Here is a 23,475-nt window from a genome sequence, read left to right on the forward strand (position 1 = left end):
GATGAAGGCCCCCAAGCTTTGCAGTTAAGGATTTTTGCACCTGGGATGGTTGCATTTGACTCCACGTCTGTGTCGTTGCCAGATAGGTGCAGACAGACTGGAGAGAGTTCAAAGCACTGAAAGCAAGGCTAGAGGGGCCGAGGAATTTCAAAGAGGAAAACATGAAGCTTGGTGAAACCATCATGTGATAAGAGATCACAAACACTGGTTGGGCACCAGTTACAAAAAATAAAAGTATCGGTGGGATTTAATCCCATGTAATTTAGGATGGGAAGGGCAATGTTTATCTATTTTTCACATGATCTCTGCACTGAAAGAAAGTGCAATGATGAGCTGCCTGCAGAAATCTTTTCTCAATCCAAAAACAGTTATGGGTATATTCAGGGATTCCATGCAAATACATACAGAGAAGCCACAGTATTACAGTTACAGAACTGGCATATTATGAGAATCTCAGCTGTCTTTCTTTCTTTCTTTTAATTTTTCTAAAAAACAACCACCTAAGTTACTAGCTCTCATGCTTGCGTTAAAACTTTAAAATGTCTTGGCAACGGTTGGTACAGTCAATAGGATTTCTAGTGCATAGAGAATAGGGCTTCTGTGGCCTGCATTGCTCATTGTCTCTCCTGACATCTATCCAAAACTGCCGTTATGCAAATTACAGAAATTATTCAATTTGCATAGTGTACACAGATAGAAACCCACTTATTTTAGCACAGTATTTCAGTTGTTAATTCTTTGACATTTAGTGCTTGGGTGTTTTCAAACTGCTTCACAAACATTTGTTTGGTAATCCTTACATACGCAACCCCCCTGGCATGTAGGCTGCAAGTTTTATCATATTCAGGTGGATGGATGCGGCTCAGGGAACCAAGGCTGTCCTAAGGCCATCACCTGAGTCCATGGCTGAGGAGAGACTGGAATTCAGAATCTCTTAGCTCATAGTCTTCAACACTATCTGCACCAGCTCTGGAATCTCACAGTTTACAGATTAGATCTGTAAAGCTTTAGCTAGTGAATATCACACATCATCTCCCCTGTTCCAGCCGTGGAGATTATCCTGATCTTCATCATTAATTAATGTAAGATGTCCGTCTTTCCACATAACAGCACAGACGGCAGGACAGAATCAGTGTGGAATAGATGGTCCAGATCATCTTTTTCTTTAACAGAAAGCCCTGCCATAGAAAGGTCTCGGGAAAAAGTGGCGAACTCGGCAGCAAACAGAAGGCAAGCCACTGAGGCCATGCAAGGTCACTCAAGGACCCTTGACCTCTGTAGAGCAAACTGGGTTTTTACCCACAGCAGATTGCTGCATAAGTTCTGTCTTCCATGGGAGGCTTCTTTCTGGGAATATTTCATTGGTTTGGCGCATCCTGAACAAAAGACATTTCTGCACTTCCAGGCAAGGTTTCAGGCAGGCAGGCAGCCTTTCCCAACCCTACCTGGAGATGCCACTGGGGTTTGAACATGGGGTGCAGAGCTTGGAAAAGTTACTTTTTAAAACTACAGCTCCCATCAACCCCAGCCAGCATGGCCACTGGATTGGGCTGATGGGAGTCATAGTTCAAAAAAGTAACTTTTCCAAGCTCTTCTGCATGCAAGCCAGATGCTCTCGCACTGAGCTATTGCCCTTCCCCAGATTGTGACAAAGACCCATTCCCTGTTTCTAGTTCCATTCTCCATACACAACTTTTGTTTCCTGCTGGTGCCGATGTTCCTCGCCATGATCTCTGCCATCCTCGATCATGAGCATCAGGGTGGATTTTGCCCCTTCATAGGGCTTAACACACTTTCTCTTTCTGCCCTGCTGCTTGGAGGGAGCAGGGAGGCCCGCCCCTTCCTCAAAACTGCTTTGTGGGGCCCTGAAGACTGCCAGATCCCAACAAGGCCAGCAAGTGGGGGGAAACCCACAAAAAAGAGCGGCGTAGATCAGTAGCAAGTTGCTTGGCACAGACACCTCCTTGCTGTAACTTAATATGATTTTGTTAGAGCTAAGCTGATATCATAATAGCGATGGAGGTGGCCCTCTCTGTCGGCTTGCCAACACCAACTGAAGACAGCTATTAACTGCTTTTCATTCCACACTGGAAGATGATGCCAGCATTTCGCTCCAAACTGTTGGGAAAAGAGCAACACACAGAGCTCTGGTTGCAATTGTGCCTTTGCCGTTTCAGACTGTTGCACGTAGCTAATGAAATGCCTGTCCCTAGGATGGGTGGGCTTGTGTGATGCACAAAGACCTCTAGTGTAGGGTGCAAGGTGGCTGGTAGACTCAGGGTTCAGAACCACACTGCCGCCTTTTCACAGTCTGGTCACCACTATCAAGGGCATATTTTGTCCTTGCTGCAATGCTGTCCGTGTGTTTATATTAGCCATTCGGCTATGGGGCAGTATACAAATGCAATAAATAAATAAATAAAATAAAATATCTGTATATGTTCATTCGCTGCCCTCACCTCACCCAACATGACCAAGAGGTGTTTGTGAGTGTCCTTTCTTTCATTCTAGAAACCATCTCACCAGTGGTGTGCATCCTGGAACCCTCCTGGGTGCCCACTGAGTCCAGGGGAAGACAGCACAAGACAGCTCCTTCCATGGGTCTTTTTCAAATTGGGCAGGCAGGGAGGCTGCAGAGTGCTGGAGAAATACAGCAGGAATGGGGAACCTGTGGCCCTCCAGAAGTTGTTGGATGACAACTCCCATCCTCCCTAACCACTAGCCATGCTGGCTAGGCCAGTTAGCCACTCTCGGTTTATAGGAAAGAAGCTGTAGTAGCTCACTGGTTGAGCATCTATTTTGCATGCAGAAGGTCCTAGGTTCAGTCCCCGGCTTCTCTGGGAAGGGCTGGGAGAGACCCTTGCCTAGAACCCCAGAGAGCCACTAACAGTCAGTTGAGACACCACTGAGCTAGATGGGCCACTGGTCTGATTCCTTATATGGCAGCTCCCTGTGTCACAGGACCAAAAGGATGTAAGACAAGTCAGGCTGGATCAGACCAGTGGCCCATCTAGACCAGCATCCTGTTATCACAGTGGCCAACCAGATGCTCATGGGAAGCCCACAAGCAAGACCTGAGTGCAAGAGCACTCTCCCCTCCTGCAGCTCCCAGCAGCTGATTTTCAGAAGCAAACTGCATCTGACTATGGTGGTGGAGCACAGCTATCATGGCTAGTAGCCATTGATAGCCTTGTTGTTGTTATGCGCCTTCAAGTCGATTATGACTCATGGCAACTCTATGAATCAGCGACCTCCAACAGCATCCGTTATAAACCACCCTGTTCAGATCTTGTAAGTTCAGGTCTGTGGCTTCCTTTGTGGAATCAATCCATCTCTTGTTTGGCCTTCCTCTTTTTCTACTCCCTTCTGTTTTCCCCAGCATTATTGTCTTTTCTAGTGAATCAGGTCAAAACAGAAGGGAGTAGAAAAAGAAGAAGGCCAAACAAGAGATGGATTGATTCCATAAAGGAAGCCACAGACCTGAACTTACAAGATCTGAACAGGGTGGTTCATGACAGATGCTCTTGGAAGTCGCTGATTCATAGGGTCGCCATAAGTCATAGTCGACTTGGAGGCACATAACAACAACAACATTATGTGTCCAAAGTATGATAACCTGTTTCTTTTTTTTTTTCCAATAATTTTTATTCAGATTTTCATAAAACATACAAGACGAAATCATAAAACATTCAAAGACAAAAAACAAAATCAAAAATAGTTAAACAAAAAAAAAAAAAAGAAAAAAAAAAACAAAAATAAAAAATAAAGAGTAAAATATTGACTTCCCATTTGTCAAAGATCAAATCAGTTATAAGTCTATAATATATAACAATCCTGTCTCTTAAGTCATATTATAAAATCACTTTCCTCCAGTAGTTATCTTACTTAATCATCAAATCTCATAAACATTACTTTATTCTTTCCACAAAAAGTCAAAGAGAGGTTTCAATTCTTTAAGAAATATATCTATCAATTTTTTTTTTCCAGATAAGCATATCGATTAATCCATCTCATTACTAATTATGATAATCTTATTGTCATAACCATAGTCAAAATAAACATTTCAATTAATCCATCACATCAGAATCTGTTAGGTTCAGTAATTTCAGTAGCCATTGTTCTATTATCCCTATTAGTTCCATTTTCCATCTTCCATCTTCAGTAGTCTTGTTAAGTCCAGTAATTTCAGTATCCAATCTTCCATTATCAGTATTCCATAATAATCTTGCTGTCAAAGCCATAGTCATATAGTAAGAGTCTGATGGGAATTACCTCTATCCCAAATATTTTCTTGCCATCCATTCTGAATAGGTTGCTGAAATACTGCTGTAAAATCATATCTCTGTTCTTTTTTTCAAAATACACTGGGTCATCTCTTGAAAGTTTTTCCATTGTCACATGGCTGCAGTTAATTCCATAGATTTTCTCTATATTGGGCTCCATCACATCATTCCAGTCCAGAAGATTATCCATGCCATTGATAACTTTATCTCTAGAATCTTCATTAATTTCTTCAGAGATAACATTGAGTTCCAAACAATAGATTTTATTTCTAAAGTCCATAGACTCCAAATCTTGTTCCTGTTCCACGTTTGTTCCAATCTCCGGGATCTCCTCTCTCACAGGGACCCCTGTTCCAGTCTCCAGGGTCTCCTCTCTCACAGGGACCCCTGTTCCAGTCTCCAGGGTCTCCTCTCTCACAAGGACCCCTATGTCTTTAATCTCCTGTGTCTCCAAACAATAGATTTTGTTTCTAAAGTCCATAGACTCCAAATCTTTTTCCTGTTCCACGTTTGTTCCAATCTCCGGGGTCTCCTCTCTCACAGGGACCCCTTCCAGGGTCACCTCTCTCACAGGGACCCCTATATCTTTAATCTCCTGCTTCATTTTACTCAATTCAATTTTCAGCTCCTTACAACCCTGTCGCAGGTTTTGTTTCGTTATCTCAATCTCATCCATTATTTTCTGAAACATAGTTATTTCCAGATTCTCAGCCACTTTCTTAATTGCCATTTTAAAAGAAAAATATAGGAAAACCACTTCTTATTTCAGCAACAATTGGGTTAATACTCCAAACTTGGTGACATCACAGTATAAACAGAGCAGACAGCCTTATCTCTCCATGCTTAAGTAAACAAAATGCAGTTCCCAGGATCGAAACAATTAATGGCGGTCGTCAGGAAACAGATTCGTCAAAATAAAATAGACCAAAAAGAGAGTAGTCTCAGACAATATAATATTCTTCAAAATAAAAATCTGGAATAGAAATCCCTCTTCTGTGTATATCTTTAGAATGCAAATCCAGGACAGCTTTTTGCAACAAAAACAGAGATAAGCTATTAATTAGTGAGTAGCAGAGAGAAGTTATAGCTCCCCAGTGAGATGTCAAAAACCGATCAATCTGGCAAATCTCTTTTAAACAGCAACAATTTAAGTCAAGTAAAAGAAAAATATAGAAAGAAGGGTGCTTGCCTGTTAGTGCGTTCTCTCTTAGAAGATAAGATGAACGTTCGCTTTATCAGATAGAGCTTGTTGTTGAAAATCCGTCCCACCTTCGTCGGCTGGACCTCGTCCCATAAATTAATGAGATCTGGTCGTCCCAACAAAAATAGGCTTTGAGGTTAATCTCTTCGTTTCTCCCTACCCGGGAGAAGTTTAATCAGTCAAAAAAAAAAAAATCTGACTGATATATCTGAATAAGCTTCTTTTGAGGCAGGAGCCCGTCTCAAAAGCAGGCACAGGCTAAGTCACCCTTCCCGGAAGTCAGTATGATAACCTGTTTCATCATTTTAGCTTCTAGTGATACTTCTGGTTTAATTTGCTCTAACACCCAATTATTTGTCTTTTTCGCGGTCCATGGTATGTGCAAAGCTCTCCTCCAACACCACATTTCAAATGAGTTGAACTGATAGCCTTATCTTCCATGTATTTGTCTAATCTTCTTTTAAAGCCATCACTGTCTCCTGTGGGAGCAAATTTCTTAATTTAAGTATGCACTGTGTGTCCACACATCACCCCTAATTCACCTTACACGGATAAGGTAAGCTCAAAAACCCAGACCAAAAAGAAATGCTAAAGAAATTCTCAGGTGCCCTGAGAACAAGGCAGAAAAAAGGGAAGCCTCTTTTGCAGGGGAAGGAAACTTTGAAGAAACAAGAAAGCAGATTCCTGCACAGCAGGAGCCTAGCTTAAGAGACATCCAAGCCGTATCCGTGGACAAGCCATGGAATGTCATGTTCTCAATTCATGTGTCATGGCACCTGTCACCAGATGAGGTAGAAATCTCAGCCACCCAGACATGAAGTAGTGTGACCCAGAGTCGCGAGGATCTCCCCTTTGCAGCACACACAGGTCAGCAGGCTGGTGACCCAGTACTCTAGGGATAGGGACAGAAGTTAAACCATCCTCAATAAAAGCAAAGGGTTATGTCTTTTCCTGTTGGTTGACATCCTACCAGCTCTTCCCTGTGAATGTTTGTTGATAAATAATTTCAGACCAGCCAGCTGAGCACAGCTTTTAGCTTTTCACATATACACAAGATCAGTAGTGGCTGGTCCATTACGGCAAGTGGGGCACTGCTCTACCAACCTCAGTCTGCCCTCAGTCAGCTCTCACCTGCTTGCCTTCTCACTTCCAATCCGTCCATGGGATGACAACCTCTTCCTCCTCAACCTCAGCGTTGCCTTTGTTTGTGGAACTCCGCAAGGAGGAGAGTAGGGGCCAAGCTAGCATTAGTTGGCTCTGCCTGTCATTGACTCTGGCTCTGCCTACTGTTGGACTGTCTGCTTTCTGCCCCACCAGTCCCCATGGGCACCAGCCACCACTGCACAGGATACAGCTGGAAGACCCAGATCATCGTTTCTGTTTCCCCACATCTCATCCTAACTCAGAACAGCTCACATAATCTAGCATTTCTGAGGTTGACATGCATTGAGAGCTCATTGGTCATTCCCAGCTCTGTGTCAGACAGCCTGCAATATCCTTCTGGCTCCAGATTCTGGGGGATTCCATTCAGCAGAATCCAGATTGAGAGATCTGGTTCCCCAAGCCTTTCTTTGGATGGAATTATGCAGTTTCCCCATCTTTACAAATAACTAGTTTGACCTCATCATTTGACAAGACACCGTCCATGGACTTCCCTTTTCTAATGAATCCACCTTCTCATAGCAGCAGCTCCAGAGAAGGCTCTTCTCAGTTGGCCCCTTGCCAGGATGTGGGTCTTCGGCAGCAGACAGCTCACCACGCCACTCTCCACCACCTCATTCTACTGCATGGTAGATAAAGCCTGAAAGTTTGACTCCAACATTTTCCCACTTTTTTGTCGTATTCTAGTGTGGCGCAGTGGTTAGTGTGTTGGACTACAACCTGGGAGACCAGGGTTCAAATCCCCACATGGCCATGAAGCTCACTGGGTGACCTTGAGCCAGTCACTGCCTCTGAGTCTCAGAGGAAGGCAATGATAAACCACCTCTGAATACCGCTTAACATGAAAACCCTATTCAAGGAATCGACTTGAAGGCAGTCCATTTCCATTCCAGAAGGGATAACTTAGAGTGCCACAAAAATCAGTACAGCTCTGCCCTGTTGGCTTGGTTTCTCTTGTCTCTACTAGGGAAGTGGGGGGTTGATTCAGCTTGCATTGAAAGACAAATGTACCTAATTTGCAAACTTATCTACTTTCCAAAGCAATACATAGATCGAAACAGAGCCATCCTTTGAAATTCACCCTTCTCCGAATTTTGCAGTGCAGTTTTCCAGCTAAGTAACGTGTACAAAAATGCATATACTAAGGTAAAGCATGCATAAAAATGCATAGGTTAGTGAAACTAGCATGCAAAAATGCATTATACTGGGAGAAATTGCTTTGAAAAAATGCATTACATACGGCAAAGTTGCTTTGCTAAAATGTGTGTATTAGGAGAAATTCCCGCTCAAATGCTGATGAATGTTCATGATGACTTTGTTGTTGTTCTGTTTAGAATTGCAGACTGCTGTGGAAATGTGGACAGCAGAATTTAAGATTAGGAAAATGAGACGCTGAAATGGACAGGCTCCATCCCTGTGAGATTCCCACCAAACAGGCTGCAAGCCTTTTGTAATTTGATGGCGGTGGACCAGAAGAGCTGCCGCCTTTTGCAGAGTGTGGCACTTGCTGCTCCTCCTCGCCTGTGTTTTGTGAGAACGTTGCAGCTCCATAAACTTAAAAAGACATTTCCTTCCCAGTTGCACATACCTGAGAGCAGAGCTGGGAAGACTTGCGATGAGCTCATGCATTCCATTCCCTCAGGGATGTGTTTCCTACTGTAAATTCTTTAGGGCTTTGTCCTATCCAGTTTTAAATTGTTCCAGAAAGAGTAATTCTAACTCTTTCAGCTTAATGCATGCCTTTGATGGGGAGACTTCAGCCAAGGGCTGTTCAGTCCTAGCATCTGCAGGTAGGGCTGGAGAAAGACTCACATCCTGAAACTGTGGAGAGCCGAGCTAGATGGTTTGATGGTATAAATCAGCTCCCTACGTTCCTAATATGGAGAAGGGCCCTAGCTCAGCTGTAGAGTAGTTGCTTTGCAAACAGTCCCAGGTTCAATCACCAGCATGTAATGCTGGGAGAGAATCCAGTAGTGAAGTGGCAAATTGGGAAGTGCAGAGTCCCTTCATGATAGTCACAATCACTCCCCCTTCTAAGATTATAGAATAATCTGGCCAGGCCTGAATACTGTTTTCTTCTTCTCTGTCGCTGTCACCATTTGACTGTCCTTTCTCACTGGCAGAGATACGGCTTGAATTACTGAGTTCAGTGTCTACACTTTTATCTCCTGCCGCTGCCAAGCATTTGACGATGTAGATGGGATGCTTTCATCAGGATTCACTTTCTCTTCTTCTGCAATTATAGAATTCTCACGCTGTACACCTTGTCTTGGCTTTTTGAAGCAGGAACTAATAGGAACCCCTTTCACTCCGATTGGCTCCAAACATCAGGAAAAGACAAGGAAGCAAGTTAGAAGACTCTTCTCAGTGGCTAACACACTTCCCTTTCATGCTGATTGGCTCATAGGATTCTGGAGACACAGGGACCCTCCTAAGACCTGGTTCCCAAAAAAGTAAGGAGAGCCCCATGTTCTGAAACCATCCCAGGACAGCCCCATGTTCTGAAACCATGGAGAGCTGCTGCCAGTTAGTGTTGACAATACTGAGCTGGATAGACCAATGGTCTACCTCAGTATAAGGCAGCGTCCTATATTTCTGTGTGCCAGGGGGTTTCAGAGGTGGTGAAAACTGGAGGAATCTATTCCACGCCTTCAAATCACCTTCATTTGCTCACCTCATTCCTCCCCCTCCTGTCATCTGGGCCAAGGGGGAACCAGAGAAGGTTGTGTGGTGTGTCAGATCCTGGCTGCAGGATTGCTCAAGCTACTGTACAGTCAAATCCAGAGGCTTTGACAAAAGCCCACCCCTCCTGATGCACTCAGCCACTTCCTCAGAGATTCAGGCCAAGGCTCTTTAACCCCCTTCTCCCCAATGTGAACAGTAATATAAGCTTTGACACAGTGCTTTTTTCCTGCCTGTGGGAATGCAGGTTCTAGACAGGCCAACATGGGTAATGAGCACAGGTAGTGATGGAAAGATCTGTCAGATTTGGTTTCTCATTTTCCCAGTCTTAAATTCAGTTCTCCACATTTCTGCAGCAATTTGAGGCTGTTTTTTTTTTAAAAAAAATCCTCATAAAATTCTTCAGCGTTTGAGTGCAAATTTATCCTAATAAACACATTTTTGTAGGCAGTTTTGACTAATGTACACATTCTTCAAGCAGTTCCTCATCATAAAATGTTATTTTCACTCATATATTTATTTTTATGCACACTTTCCTCTAACATTTGCATTTTTGTAAATGTTGTTTGGCTAGCAAACGGCACCACCAAATTCGAATACTTGTGAATTTTGAAGAATGGCTGTATTTCAGTTTTCAGATTGTTTCAGAAAATGCACATTTGATAAATTCAGCTTTAAATGTGAACTGAATTGAATTTCTCACCAGTCCCTTCCACAGAGGTAGCACTCTTGTTTATTCTGGGAAGAGCCCTTTGCCAGTGCCTGCAATGAGTGACCAAGGGCCCATCCAGACAAGGGTTTTTTTTGGGGGGGGGTATTCTGCAACATGTCCTTGATGCAATATTAGTGCATTGGTGGTGGGCTTATACTGGACCATCCAGATGACATTCCACTTTGTTAGTTCTTCTGCAAAGTTTCCCCAACACATTATTGCCGTCTGGAGGGGCACTCTTGCACTACAGCCCAACAAAAGTAGGACAAAAGATAAACCCAGAACATTTGTGATTAAAAAAAGTTACAGGATTTCAGCAGAAAGTTACAGAGCATGCACCAACTGGATACAAGGCAGATTGTCTGTCCCAAAACTTTTGCAGATACACCACATTATTGAAAGTGGGATCGGGTTATAACTGCCTCCATACCACCAGGAGCACAAATCATCATGAATGGACAATGAGAAGGATATCTAATGGGGGATAGATGTTCTGGGCTGTTGTTGTTTGTCCAACTTGTGTTGCTCTGTCATGCAAAAGGACAACCTACCTCTTCTGGCTGAAAGATAAAGAACTTTCAGAAGAGATTGCAGGAAGGGCTTTGAACCTGCCCGTCATGAGTTAGTTGAAGGCAGTAAGCAGGCACACTGTTCAGTCTTATTGAATCACAGAATCATAGAGTTCGAAGGGGGCTGTAAGGCCATCAAGTCCAACCCCCTGCTCAATGCAGGAATCCAACTTAAAGCATCCTGACAGGTGGCCTCTTGAAGGCCTCCAGTATTGGAGAGCCCACCATCTCCCTAGGTCATTGGTTCCATTGTCACACCGCTCTAACAGTTAGGAAGCTTTTTCTGATGTTCAGTCAAAATCAGGCTCTCTGTAACTTGAGCCCCCATTGGAAGCAGGATTGTGTATAATTGCCCAATACCATCATGAGCATACCATGGACTGTGAAAAAGACAAATAATTGGGTGTTAGAACAAATTAAACCAGAACTGTCACTAGAAGCTAAAATGATGAAACTGAGGTTATCCTACTTTGGACACATCATGAGAAGACACAATTCACTAGAAAAGACAATAATGCTGGGAAAAACAGAAGGGAGTAGAAAACGAGGAAGGTCAAACAAGAGATGGATTGATTCCATAAAGAAAGCCACAGACCTGGACTTACAAGATCTGAACAGGGTGGTTCATGACAAATGCTCTTGGAGGTCAATGATTCATAGGGTCGCCATAAGTTGTAATCAACTTGAAGGCACACAGCAACAGCAACCATCATGAGCACAAATCATCATGAAGGCATGACCAAAAAGGATGTCTTGATGGGCCCTAAGAAGAGGGCTCTGCTGAAGCCAATGTTGCGTGATTGGGGGGGGGATTTAAAGGGCCTTTTGTCTTGGGCCTGGGCTCATGCAGAGGCGAGTCATCGCCCTGGTACAAATGGATACTTGAGCAGGACTCTGCATACCGAGAAGGGGAAAGATTCTCACCCAATCCCACTGAGCACTTCAGCCTGGCTTGAAACAGAGGTGGTGGAACGGCTGGGAGGGGAGCTTTCAGAATGACAAGTCCATTGCTAAAAACAACAACACAAAACCTCTCTCAGAAGTCTTTTGGAAACCTCCCCCTCCCACACCCCTTTAAAAAACAAATGACCTTAAGACAGCTGCTTGTTTGTAAAGAATAGCTCACTATTCCAAAAACAACAAATGCAGATATATAAAATTTGCACTCCATTCAAGGGGGAGGAATGGGCTGTAGGGTTCAGCTCCCAGTCCACCCAGTTCAGAGCAGTGTCACCCAATGGCTTTCTCTCACCAGCTTCAGTCTGGAAAAGTTTTGACGTCATCATAACTGCCTTTGCTAATCCAGGGCCTGTCCATAAGACTGTATAATCTGCAGTGTTACAGCTTTGTGTCCTCATAGATTCACCATTGTCCATATGACGTTGCAAGCTAATAAGGATTTTCACGTTCACAAATCTGCATTAGAAATCCCACTGAAAAACCAATCAACTTTCCTAAACCAATAATCAATGGCATCAAGGTCCGTGCACTTGGACGCAATGTGATGGACTTTCCTGCAATAAGCGGTCCATGGGGGTTCCTCTGTTATATTCCCAGCCCCTTTTCTCCTTCCCACCCAATAGCACATCCACAAACTTGCGCATACATGGGGAAAATATATATATATACATTTCTGCACTCTTCTGAAAAAACACACAAAAAGCAAACTACTGTGATGGACCAATGACTGAAAAGGGGTGGACTTAGGGAAGTGGCCAATACTAAAGAAAAAAAACCCACACGTATGGATGCTTGATAATCAGGTTTTCACAATAATCTGACCACAAACAGGACATGTATGGATCTCGAGGCCACCAACCAATTCGGAAAATGCAGATTTTGCAGTTAGGTACCCATGGGCCCCCAGTGCAAAGCACTGTAGCCAAAGAAGAAATCTGATAGGCTGCTTCTCTTTTTATCATGAGATTGCTCACTATATGAAATTGTGTTTACTATTCTCATCTTGTTCTTCAAAGGCGCATAACATAGGAAGAAGCGCCTGCCTGCTAGATCAAGCCAAAGGCCCATCTTGTCCAGCATCCTGTTCTCACAGTAGCCAACCAGATGCTTATGGGATGCTCACAAGGAGGGCCTGAGCTCAATAGCGGGACTCTTCCCACTTGCGATTCCCAGCAACTGGCATACCGAGGCACCCTGCCTCCAGCAATGGAGGGAGCACATGGCCATTATGGCTAGTAGGCATCAATAGACTTCATGGATTTGTCTAATCCTCCTCTAAAGCTGTCCAAGTTCGTGGCTATCACTGCAGCTCATGGGAGTTAATTCCATAGATTTATTATGTGCTTTAACTATTCCATGTGGTAGGCCATCAATGAGGGTAAGAGGATCACCAGGGGTATCCAGAGAGGAGGACTGGCCACTGTGAGAACAGGATGCTGGACTCGATGGGCCACTGGCCTGATCCGCCTGGGCTCTTCTTATGTTATGTTCTCTCTCCCCCCCTCCCCCTAAAAAAAGAAGGGCACTTCGCTGACTTTTCTCTAAATAGTCTCAACCAGGTTCCCACCCTGCCCCAATGCCTGGAATGATACTAATTTAATTTTTGTAAATTGTATTGTTTTTATTGTATTTCTACACCTGTGTTTATTTTTTTTGTAAGCCGCCTTGAGAGCCTTTGGCCAAAAGGCGGGGTATAAATAATAATAAGAAGAAGAAGAAGAAGGAAGAAGAAGAAGAAGGAAGAAGAAGGAAGAAGAAGAAGAAGAAGAAGAGGAAGAAGAGGAAGAAGAGGAAGAAGAAGAAGAAGAAGAAGAGGAGGAGGAGGAGGAGGAGGAGGAGGAGGAGGTCTCCGGACATTAGGGACAATGCAAAATGATGGCCCCAGAATGCAAAATCAGTTCCTGCTGTTGCCATGGCTGGAAAGAGCGAGGGGGAATCCTTAGAGGGAAAAGAAGGAAGTTGTGTCCCACCCCTGAAACTCTGTGACAATTTGTCCTTCCCCTAGAAAGAAATGGGGTGAACCGGTCCTTCTCCCCAGTCTCTCTCCTCACAAAACAGGGTACAGAAGTTGGAGAGACCATTATAGTCCGCAGCTGGGAACCATCTTACTAAGGCAGCCTTCGCCAACCTAGTGCCCTCTAGATGCTGTGGACTGACAATTCCCAGCATGTTGTGCTGGCCGGGGGTGATGGGAGTTGTAGTCCAACAACATCTGGAGGGCACCGAGCTGGCTAAGGCTGTACTAAGACAATTCTGTGCCCCCCTGCGCACATGCACACATCCACACACAGAGAGTTGAAATGGGTAAACTGTCTCCCCCCCAATAATACTTAGTCTTTAAGCATCCAGTGTACATAGAGAAACAAATTAAGAGTGGGAAAGCAGAAGGGACTGCTCTGCAGGCAGGTGACCCCAATCTCTGTAACATCTACCCTCCCCCGGATAGCCCCCTACTTTCGGCATCGAGGGGGGAGCAAGGGGGCAAGTACCCCCCCCAACCAGGAGCCCTCCCTCCCCAACCTGGTAGATTTCACCCACCTAGAAATATACTTTGTCCCTTCTGTGCCTCCCAGATTTTTTTTCTGTGTCTGGGCCCACCCCGAATTTTTTACTGATGCCATCGCTGCTCCTTTGCAGCCCAAATCTTGGTCTGATGGGGAAGAAATATGCACACACAAGATGCCAGATCTGATGGTTCGTCTGTCTGTCTATCTCACTGCCTTTTCAAACAGCTGTTTTTAAAAAATCATAACAACTCAAAATAGGCGTGACGCCAGATGCGTTCATGGAAAAAACACAAACCGGTTTCCAGATTTAATAGGGACAGAGGCCAGAGCTTCAGCTATTATATTATGACTGACATTAAAATTCTCTCTCTCTCTCTCTTGCTGTTATGCTCTAAGCAGGGGGGGGGGCTAGAGGGAGAAACCGGTGGCATGGCCTTTGACACGGTTTTTGGAGACTACGGAGTTGGGGCTTTGGGGGCTGCTCTCTTAGAGTGCAATCCTAACCCTACTTACTTGCTTGAGAGTAAGACCCATTCCATTCAAGTAGAAATGGTCAGGATGTGCCGTTTACCTGCGAATAACTCCTTCTAAACACAGCGGAGGATAAACACGCGGAGGATCAGGTTGCGAGGTGGACTCCTAGCAAAAGTGCTATTTAAACGGAGCCCATTCTTTCAAACCCACTCCTTAAATTTATGGGCTCACATTTTTGTCAACTCGCAAGTTAATGGTCGGTTAATTCCTTGGGACTTACTCCAGAGCAACACAACTCGGTGGAACGCACTTCGGAGTCGACAGGCATAGAACCACGCCCCCAACAAACCACGCCCATCGCAGCTTTCAAGAAGCGCGTCCTCTCCACATCCTAAGGTTACAATCCTCGTGAAAGTGAAATTTCACTCCGGTTTCCGGAAGACAGACGCAGCGACATCCAGTGCATGTTTACTCGGGAGTAAATCCCACCGCATTCAGTGCAAATTATTCCCAAAGAACGGTGCATAATAAGGATTGTTGCCTAACTTGGAAATAACTCTCGTAGGTTTCATAATTCTAGACGGGAGTTTTTGGATCGTTAACCTCAAAGCTGCGCCTTCCAGTCTACTTATTTCCAAGCCATCATGTTTAGGAGGATGGGGTTTTAGATAAGCCTTCCGAATTTAATATGAGTGGTTACTTTACAAATCTGAGTTCCTCCGGTCCTCGTTCTCTTTGGTTTTTATTTAATTTTTAAATAGGGTTGATTTTTAAAAGCGGTTATAAATTAAACCGCAGTTTTACCAAATCCTCCCAGTCCAGTGTCAAAAACAATCACCAGATGAAAGATTCAACTTCTACACTTGAAGTTTGTTTTCTCACGTGCCCCTAAAAAAAAAGCATATCGCCCGTTTACTACACGTGTGAATGTTGGCACTTGAAGGAAGAGATCCTGCTGTTTAAATCGGGTCTGTAAAGGGAGTTGTAAAACCTTAGCTGGCTAAAAGGTGCCTCCCTGCCTCTTCCGCTCTCGGATTAACAGCATCAGTAGTATAGCGGTAAATTCACAAGTGCAGGGTTCCTTCTTTTAGTCACAGCCACGCCCCCAATTTTTTGCTGCTGGGTTGACAATGAGATCCTTGCCAATGCCTTCTCTCACAACATATATTATTGATATAGGAGCCAATAAGCATGAAAGCGGAGATTGTTAGCTGCTGAGAAGAGTCTTCTCAATGGCTGACTCCCTTCCTTTCACTCTGATTGGCTCCAATCAGCAGGAAAGGACAAGGAAGCATGTTAGAAGACTCTTCTCAGTGGCCAACACACTCCCCTTTCGTGCTGATTATCTCATAGGATGCTGAAGACATAGGGATCCTGCTCCCAAAAAAGTAAAGGGTCTAAGACCTCCCTGAGACCCTGGACGGCTACACCCCTGTGTCATCAGTTGCAGAGCTTCAAACCCACAGAGGGTTTCCTGTGCGAAGCTTTAACGATGTAGGTTTTTGTTGGCGACGGACTTGCCTTTGCAATCCGCACGATTATAAGCAAGCAAGCAAGCATCAGGTGTGAAAATGCGACAAGACCCCGCGGACTTCAGATAAGCTGCAGAATGCGTCGGGGAGAAAACAGCGTGTTCCACGCGTGACTTCACCTCCCCATCGCCATTACAACGGATGCTCTTTGGCGGGGCTCTTGTCAATCCCACGTGTGCAGATCATGATGTGGGTTGCTTGCCCTGCTTTGGGAACCACCAGACTGTAAAACGTGTTAAGAAGAAGAAGAAAAGGGGGGGTTATTTATTGGAAGAGGGTGGTCATTTGTGTACAGTGAATCTTAAAACTGTCATCCTATTGACCAGGAGGGAGGCTACACCCATGCTTTTTTTTTAGGGGCTCGTGAGAAAACAAAGCACCACCTTGGCCACTTGTAACTTGCCAGAGACCTTCGCCATCCCCCCCCATCGGAAGTATTTAAGATTTCAGATCTTTCTGCACCCATCAATAAAATAAATGGGGGGAGGGGCCTAATGTGAATTCTTGGCTTCAGAACTTGGTTTGGATGGCAAGTGGTATAAAGGAAAACTGCTGGTCCAGTTGCCAAGCCTTTGATCTGAAGCGCCCCGATCTGATTTAGTGCCTTTGAGCATGTAAAGAGCGCCTGTTCCTCATTGCCGGGTAATCGCTGCCATCTCATTTGGAGGTTGGGGCCAAGCCAGCCATTGTCATTTCCCGGCAGGTTTGAACACCTCCACCCACCCCTTAAGAAATCTGCAGTTCTAAGCAGATTTCTCCAGAAAATAAATCTTCTGGACTGCTACTGAATCCATCAGATTTTCTTCTGAATAAATATGATCAGGATTGAGCCGTAAGGATCGTGCATGTGTTGAGGCCTGCGATCTCTCCAGCCTATCTCAGCTTGCAAGGATATGAACAGGCTACTCCTATCCCCGTCTGCTCAAAAGTAAACTCATCTGAGTTCAGTAGCACTTACAAGTTCCTAGGTAAGTGTGCAGTCTAATTATTTTTAAAAACGGGGGAGAGAAAATGTGGGGAAATCTATCATCTGGCTCCCTGGCTCCATCCATTGGGTTTTTTTAAGGGCCCCGGGGGCGATAAAGGAGTCCATGTATGGTGGAATTGAAGGGCTGCGTTGCCTGGGTTTCTTCGAATTTAAATAAATAGCTTTAAAAAATCGAGGTTGCTTTTCACCAGGTGTGCAGGCAACCTGTCTTATCAAGGACCGTATTAGCATTTTATTATCTTGTGCCCTCTGTCATACCTGAACTATTTGGGGAATTTTGCCTTCGACTAAGCTCTTCCCCCGGAAAAGGGTGTGTGTGTGTGTGTGTGTGTGTGTACATATATATATAATAGACATATGAGATCAGACAAAACAAACGAATTTGACAGACGCTGTGGCCTTTTATCAACCCCGTTCACTCTTCACACGCCTCACAGCGCAATCCTATACGCTTCTACGCAGAAGTAAGCCTCGTTGTTTTAATGGGGCTTTCTCCCAGGTAAGTCGGTAGAGGATTGCAGCCCTATGATGTCTCTTATTTTGTAAAAGTGAAGATTCTCTTCCCCACCCTCGCGAATTTCCTGTATATTAATTGTATCGCTCTGCTTAGGGCGGGAGAATAGGAATGCGCTGAGGATTTTTTTTTTTGCCTGTGCCTGATTTTTAAGTGGAAGGTTTCGGATTCTGAGACGATGTCATATTTGCAATCCTGCACCCACCAGTAATGCTATCAATTTAGGCTGCAATCCTATATTTACTTACCCAGGAGCAATTTCTATTGAAATCAATGAGCTTCCTTCTGAGTAGACGCGTATAGGATTGCATTGCTCCTAAAGGGAGCCGCTTCTTTCAAGACTGCCTTATAGGCGCATTCAAAACAGACTTTTATTAAAGTGTGTGGGGAAAAAGCCCCCCAAGTTCTGTATCCGTTTTCTTAGAATTCATCCACACACTATAGGACTTGCTCTAAAAAGGGTCTTTGTTAGTGGATCCTCATAAACACGGTTACTTGCAAGCAAACTCCTCTGTTTTCAATAAAACGGTACATCCAAGTCAAAGGTGCTTCGAGGCTGTGGGTAAACGCCTTGTCATTCTTCCCCACACACAAAGAATAGTAGACCCTGTAATTCATTATTCACCTGTAAGAAACAGTCTTAACCGCCCTTTTCGGCTTAACGAGATTGAGAACCTGGGTGATAGTTCTGCGGCGCGTATTTCGAGGTAGAGGCGAGCGTTGTACGTTCGTGTAAACACACACACACGGGAGCTTTTCAGGAGATGTCATTTCGGTGCCCTCCTGGTTTTTAAAAGGCAGGTGGCATTTAAAACAAACAAAGCGCTGCAAGGATAATTACGCTTTTGTAAAACACCAGAGATTCTCTCCGTATTTCATACACAGACGTTGGGGAATGCATCAAGATCGCCCCAATGCAATATGTACGCATATAAACACACACAGGCACAAAGGCCCTGTGCTTAAAACGGCGGACGGTTTTAATATTTTAATATAATTCTGTATAGATTTATCTGCAAAAAACGTCTTCATCACTGCTTACGCTTGTTTATCCACACACTACTCACTTTACACATACGGTTGAGTTTTCTTAGGTGATCAAATAAGCTTTTTTAAAAAAAGAACTCTACGTCCAAAGAGTAATGGGCATTCGAAAACACGTGTATCATGGAGCGACGCTTGTTTGAGAGTCGGGAATAGGGGTGCGCTTCCCTGGGTGGTTTTATTGCGGTGTAACGTGTGAAACTGCTCCTAGGAAACTGCCCCTTCCAAGTCGCGCTGTCACTGTTAAACTGAAATAAGGCCCCAAATGTCTTTCAAGTTTAGACCGAGAATCGCACTGTTAGGAAACTGTTCCTGTCAAATTCGGGCGAACGTGTGCTTTGTAAAGATCAGGTTTGTGTGTAAACAAACTGCCTTTAGATTTTTTTTTGGACACACTTTTTGGACGCACGTTTGAGAGCCAGTGTGGTGTAGTGGTTAGGGTGCTGGACTACGACCTGGGAGACCACGGTTCGAATCCCCACACAGCCATGGAGTTCACTGGGTGACCTTGGGCCAGTCCCTGCCTCTCAGCCTCAGAGAAAGGCAATGGTAAACCCCCTCTGAATACCGCTTACCATGAAAACTCTATTCCCAGGGTCTCCATAAGTCAGAAACGACTTGAAGGCAGCCCATTTCATCCTTTAAAACATTTTAACAAACGACATACGAGATAACAGGCAGGTGGATTTACAAACGGAGGACCTATTTATAAGCGAAGCACCATCAAGTGGTAAAGCTATCGCTGGACTGCACCACTTTAGACGGCTGGAGGAGGCGGCGCTGGTGGGCCCGCCCAGTGTTCTTACACGCGCAAATACGCAACATTTCCTTGCACTCGGCAAGACGCTTGTCCCCCGAGGTGCTGTTTGCCTGTATGGAAGGCCCGTCGCATGCGTGGCGATGATCGTGGGAACCCATCCCCCCTCCCTCCGCGCCCGCTTAAAGCGGCCCAGTCCGCGAAAGCATTTGCCGCTGGATTGCCCCGACAGCGCCCGCACGCTCCAGCTCAGCCTCTGCGGTGAACACGTGTTGGCGGAGTTGTCCGCGACACGCCTCCGCAGAACGCTCGGGTCTGGGAGCTAGTTGGGGACTCTCAGGCGATACTTGTGGGGATTTGGCGTGTGAGAGAGGGCGATTAAAATTCCAGGAACGCCCCCAGCCTCTAGTAAGAACTTGTTCAGCGAGGCCGGGCCTCGATTCCTCCTTCGGTGCCCGTGTAAACGCACGCGCGCGCTCGGGCCGGCCAGGAGGACAACTTGGCCCTCTCGCCGCGTTCCCCTTCGCTGCTGTGACGCTCGGCTCGGAGGCGCTGTTTTTGCCCGGCTAAAAACTCGCGGAGGACCGGGGCTCCGCTGCCTCTTGCAGCCGCCTCCTTCACTCGCTCCGACTCCCTGGAGTCTGTAATTACCTCCGATCGGCCCGATGTGCCGGAACATGCCCGCCCGCCCAGCGCTCCCTCTCTCTCTCCCCACAGTCTGACTGTGTCTCCCTCGCTAGGGTTAGTCCCTTAACATTTGGGCGTAAAACACACACAACCCGAGCTCTTAAAGGGACAGGGAGCAGCATCGCTAACCTTTCCCCAGGTACCTTTCTATGGCCTTTTTAAAAAACAGACAAACCCAGAAACATTAAAAATCAACTTAAGTGGGCGTCTAGATGGGGTGGTTTGCAGGCGGGATGCAGAAAGCCCCAGAGATTTATTATTTTTTTTACGATTCAATTGGTTTTTTTTCTTTTTTAAGGGAGAAAATATTTATCTTTGCCTAACCTCCACCTCCTACCCCTCACCCCGCATCAAATGCCCTTCTTGAACCTATTGGTCTTTGCTTCCAGGCATCCAGAGTCGTCGGAGGGGGGGGGAGAAGAGAAATAGAGGCTTTCCTCTTGGATTACAGACACTCAAGCACCCTTAGTCAATTTCGCTTTCCTGCCTGCAAGGCTACTCTCTTTGAGTTTTGTCAATTTCAACCACAGCCTGCAGGTTCTCCGCAGCCCAGCTGAGCTCTCCAGGAGGAGAGTAGGGGAGGATCGCTTTCTGGGTCCGAACCAGGGAGTCCAGCAAGCCGACAAACCGTTTCACTGGGGAAAGAGCCGGCTCTGAACAAACGGGAGGTGCTTCGATCCAGGCTGAAAGGCCGAATAGCCCAAGGGCCCCACAGCAGGACCATCTCTTTCCCTATGGAAGGAGAAAGGGCGCCGGCTAGTATGAAATGCAGGTATAGATTTTACGTCTAAATCTCAGCTGTGCTCAAGGAAGCTGCATTCTCTCAAACCGGAATAAGGAGCGCCCCGGTCCCGTCCCCCCCCTCCCCTGCTTGCAAAGGCTAGAACGATCTAGGAGAAGCTGTGTGTGTTTTGGCGATATTGGCTCTACTACAGATACTCTCGCACAAGACACCTTGCCGTTTTCAGCAACTAAAGCAGCATTAACGCAAGTCCTGCCTCCCAGATGTTGACAGGAATTCATCCAGGCGCAATATTTAGGGATTTTGCTCCAGTTTCAAGACCCCCCCCCGTTTTAAAGAAGAGATGGGCGGGACGGCGCGATCAGGGAGAAGACAGTCTCAGAAGGCTGAGTACAGACATCACACGCACAGAAAATTGCGCGGCTGCTGTACCGTATTCTGCTCGCGCTTCGAAAACAGACACACTATTTTACAACGTCAGGAAAAAAATATCCCTCAAGTCGGAGGTGTGGGGGGCTTGTCTTCCTCCCGCTCCTTTCCTTCCACATGACTAGCTTAAAATCACCTTGAAAAACTCGTGTCGACTTGTATCATTCATTATCTGTTTAATTCACTCAGTACCTTTTGTTCTTGGCAGGAGAGGATCAAAGCGAGTTTTTTAAAAAAACAGCAACTCTGATCTCTTTTCTCTCTAACCCCCTCCTCATCTTTGCAGTTTAAAAAAAAAAAAAAAACAGTAGGAGAACGGTAGATCAGGGCTAACTCAGTCAAAATAAACACAGCGCTTAAATAAATAAAAGACGTTTAAAAAAGAGTGCGTTCTTAAAACCCCTGTTTGGAACCGCAACCTCTTTGCCCACATATTAGGAAAAGAGAACGGGGGGCGGCGGAGGGAGTCAACGGCATCTCTTTAAAGTGAGCGCTACAGGGCAGAAAAAAGCCCCCCTCCCAATAATCAATCCATCAATCAATAAATCAATAAGAAAGTCAACTTACCACCAGATTGGATAGCTCGAAAGACCTTGGGTCAGCCCACAAAGAAACAACACATATCCCAAAAGGGCCATCTCGCCCCCCAAAGTTGGCAAAAACTTTTGATATATCTATAGCTATATTCCCCTAAAACGAGCGAGTTTTCCAACTTTCTCTTCTTGAATGTAGGGGATGGGGGCGGAGAAAATACCCCCACCCCCCCAAAAAAATTAAAAATCAGCGCAGCCCAAACAAGTAGCTAGTTCTCTCTCTCTCTGTATATATGTGTGTGTGTATATATATATATATGAATTATCTTCTTTCTCGTCTTCTCTCTCTCAGAGAAGAGGGAATTAAATAGCACAAATAAATATCCGAGAGGTGGTTTTTTGGGGGGGGAAAAATCCCTCTTCTCGCAGCCAAGAGACACTCAAGGCAAACATTTAGAAGAAGGGGAGAGAGAAGGGGAAAAAAAGTTTGGTGAACGGCTTGCTTTGCAGAGACCCAATCAGCACTGATCGCCAAAGGGGGAAATTGCAGCGGCTCCTCTGCTGTGCGTCAATCCAGAGAGCGCGGCGAAGGAATGAGCTAATTGCCAAGAGATAGTGTTTTAATACTCATTAAGGACATGTTGGCCCACAAGCCGACGGGGGGGGTAGGCTGAAGTAGAGAGGGGGGTGGGGTTTAAAAAAAGAAAGAAAGAAAGAAAAAGGGAAAGGAAGATTTAGGGGCTTTAAATAGACGGGGGGGGGACCCCTGTGGCTCTGAGTAGCTATAACAACCTGTCCGGACTTCACTCCCTGGGTAGAAGGAGCCACTAAAACGCTTTTTAAAAAAAAGTTAGAGAAGAGGGTTAGAAATATCCCCCTTCACTTATAAAATGTGGGACCATCTAGCCCTGGGTTGGGTTAAAGATCCAACCCCCTCCCTCTTTGCCTTATATGTGTGTGCGCTTATCACAAGCATTACATACATAATTACATATACAGGTGTGTGAGAGCTCAGTTTAGTCTTCCTCGTTCTATTAATAATCATTTTCAAAGGCGTTTCCTCTTCCTTCTCTCTTGCCCCCCCCCCCCCGCAAGCCTGGCCTCTTGTTTTACATTTCAACAAAATCGCAGGAATTCGGGAACTTTCAGCCCAGGCGAGACGTTCACTGAGTAACCAGTGCGAGAGAAGAAAGGGGGGGATCTTTTCCTCACCCCCCCTTCCACCTCTATAAACTTCCAGTCATTACCAAAACGACATTTGCTTTTATCGGGCGAAATAGAAAGCTCTCTTCATCACTAGATAGGAATTTGGGTGCAATATTTAATGTTTTGCTTTGTTGTGTGCGCGCGTGTGGGATACTTTATCTCTCCCAACTGCTTTTCTTTTAAGCAACAGAGAAATGCAGCGATCCACAAGCTGCTTGAGGCGGAGTTATACCGGTCCTCCGAAATGCATCAAATTGATTTCAAAGACACCTCCTCGGTTACTTGCAAGAAAACCCACCTTATGCCCACTGACTTGGGAGGAGCCCCTTTCAAGGCAGCTGGATCTTCCTTGTGACTACAGGTTTTTAGGAGCGCCCTGCACGGGTGGACAGGATCGGGAGGGTTAACTCCAGCAGGACTGAACCGGTTACACTCCGAATCCTTTAACTGGGCAGTGAATGTGGTGTAGATTGCTTCAGTGTGGGGTGATGAGG

At 45.4% G+C, this 23,475-nt stretch overlaps 1 protein-coding gene across 1 annotated transcript in view; it reads right to left on the reverse strand.

The window, feature by feature from the left end:
- Positions 1–22,381, reverse strand: part of WNT3A (Wnt family member 3A) — a 113,759-nt gene extending 91,378 nt beyond the window's left edge. The window contains exon 1 of the mRNA XM_061586936.1: positions 21,810–22,381. Within this exon, the coding sequence (XP_061442920.1) occupies positions 21,810–21,880 (71 nt within the window). The 5' untranslated portion in view covers positions 21,881–22,381. The remainder of the gene's footprint in view (positions 1–21,809) is intronic.
- Positions 22,382–23,475: the final 1,094 nt, after the last annotated feature.

Source organism: Rhineura floridana, chromosome 10 (genome assembly GCF_030035675.1).
Source record: "Rhineura floridana isolate rRhiFlo1 chromosome 10, rRhiFlo1.hap2, whole genome shotgun sequence".
Lineage (NCBI taxonomy): Eukaryota > Metazoa > Chordata > Lepidosauria > Squamata > Rhineuridae > Rhineura > Rhineura floridana.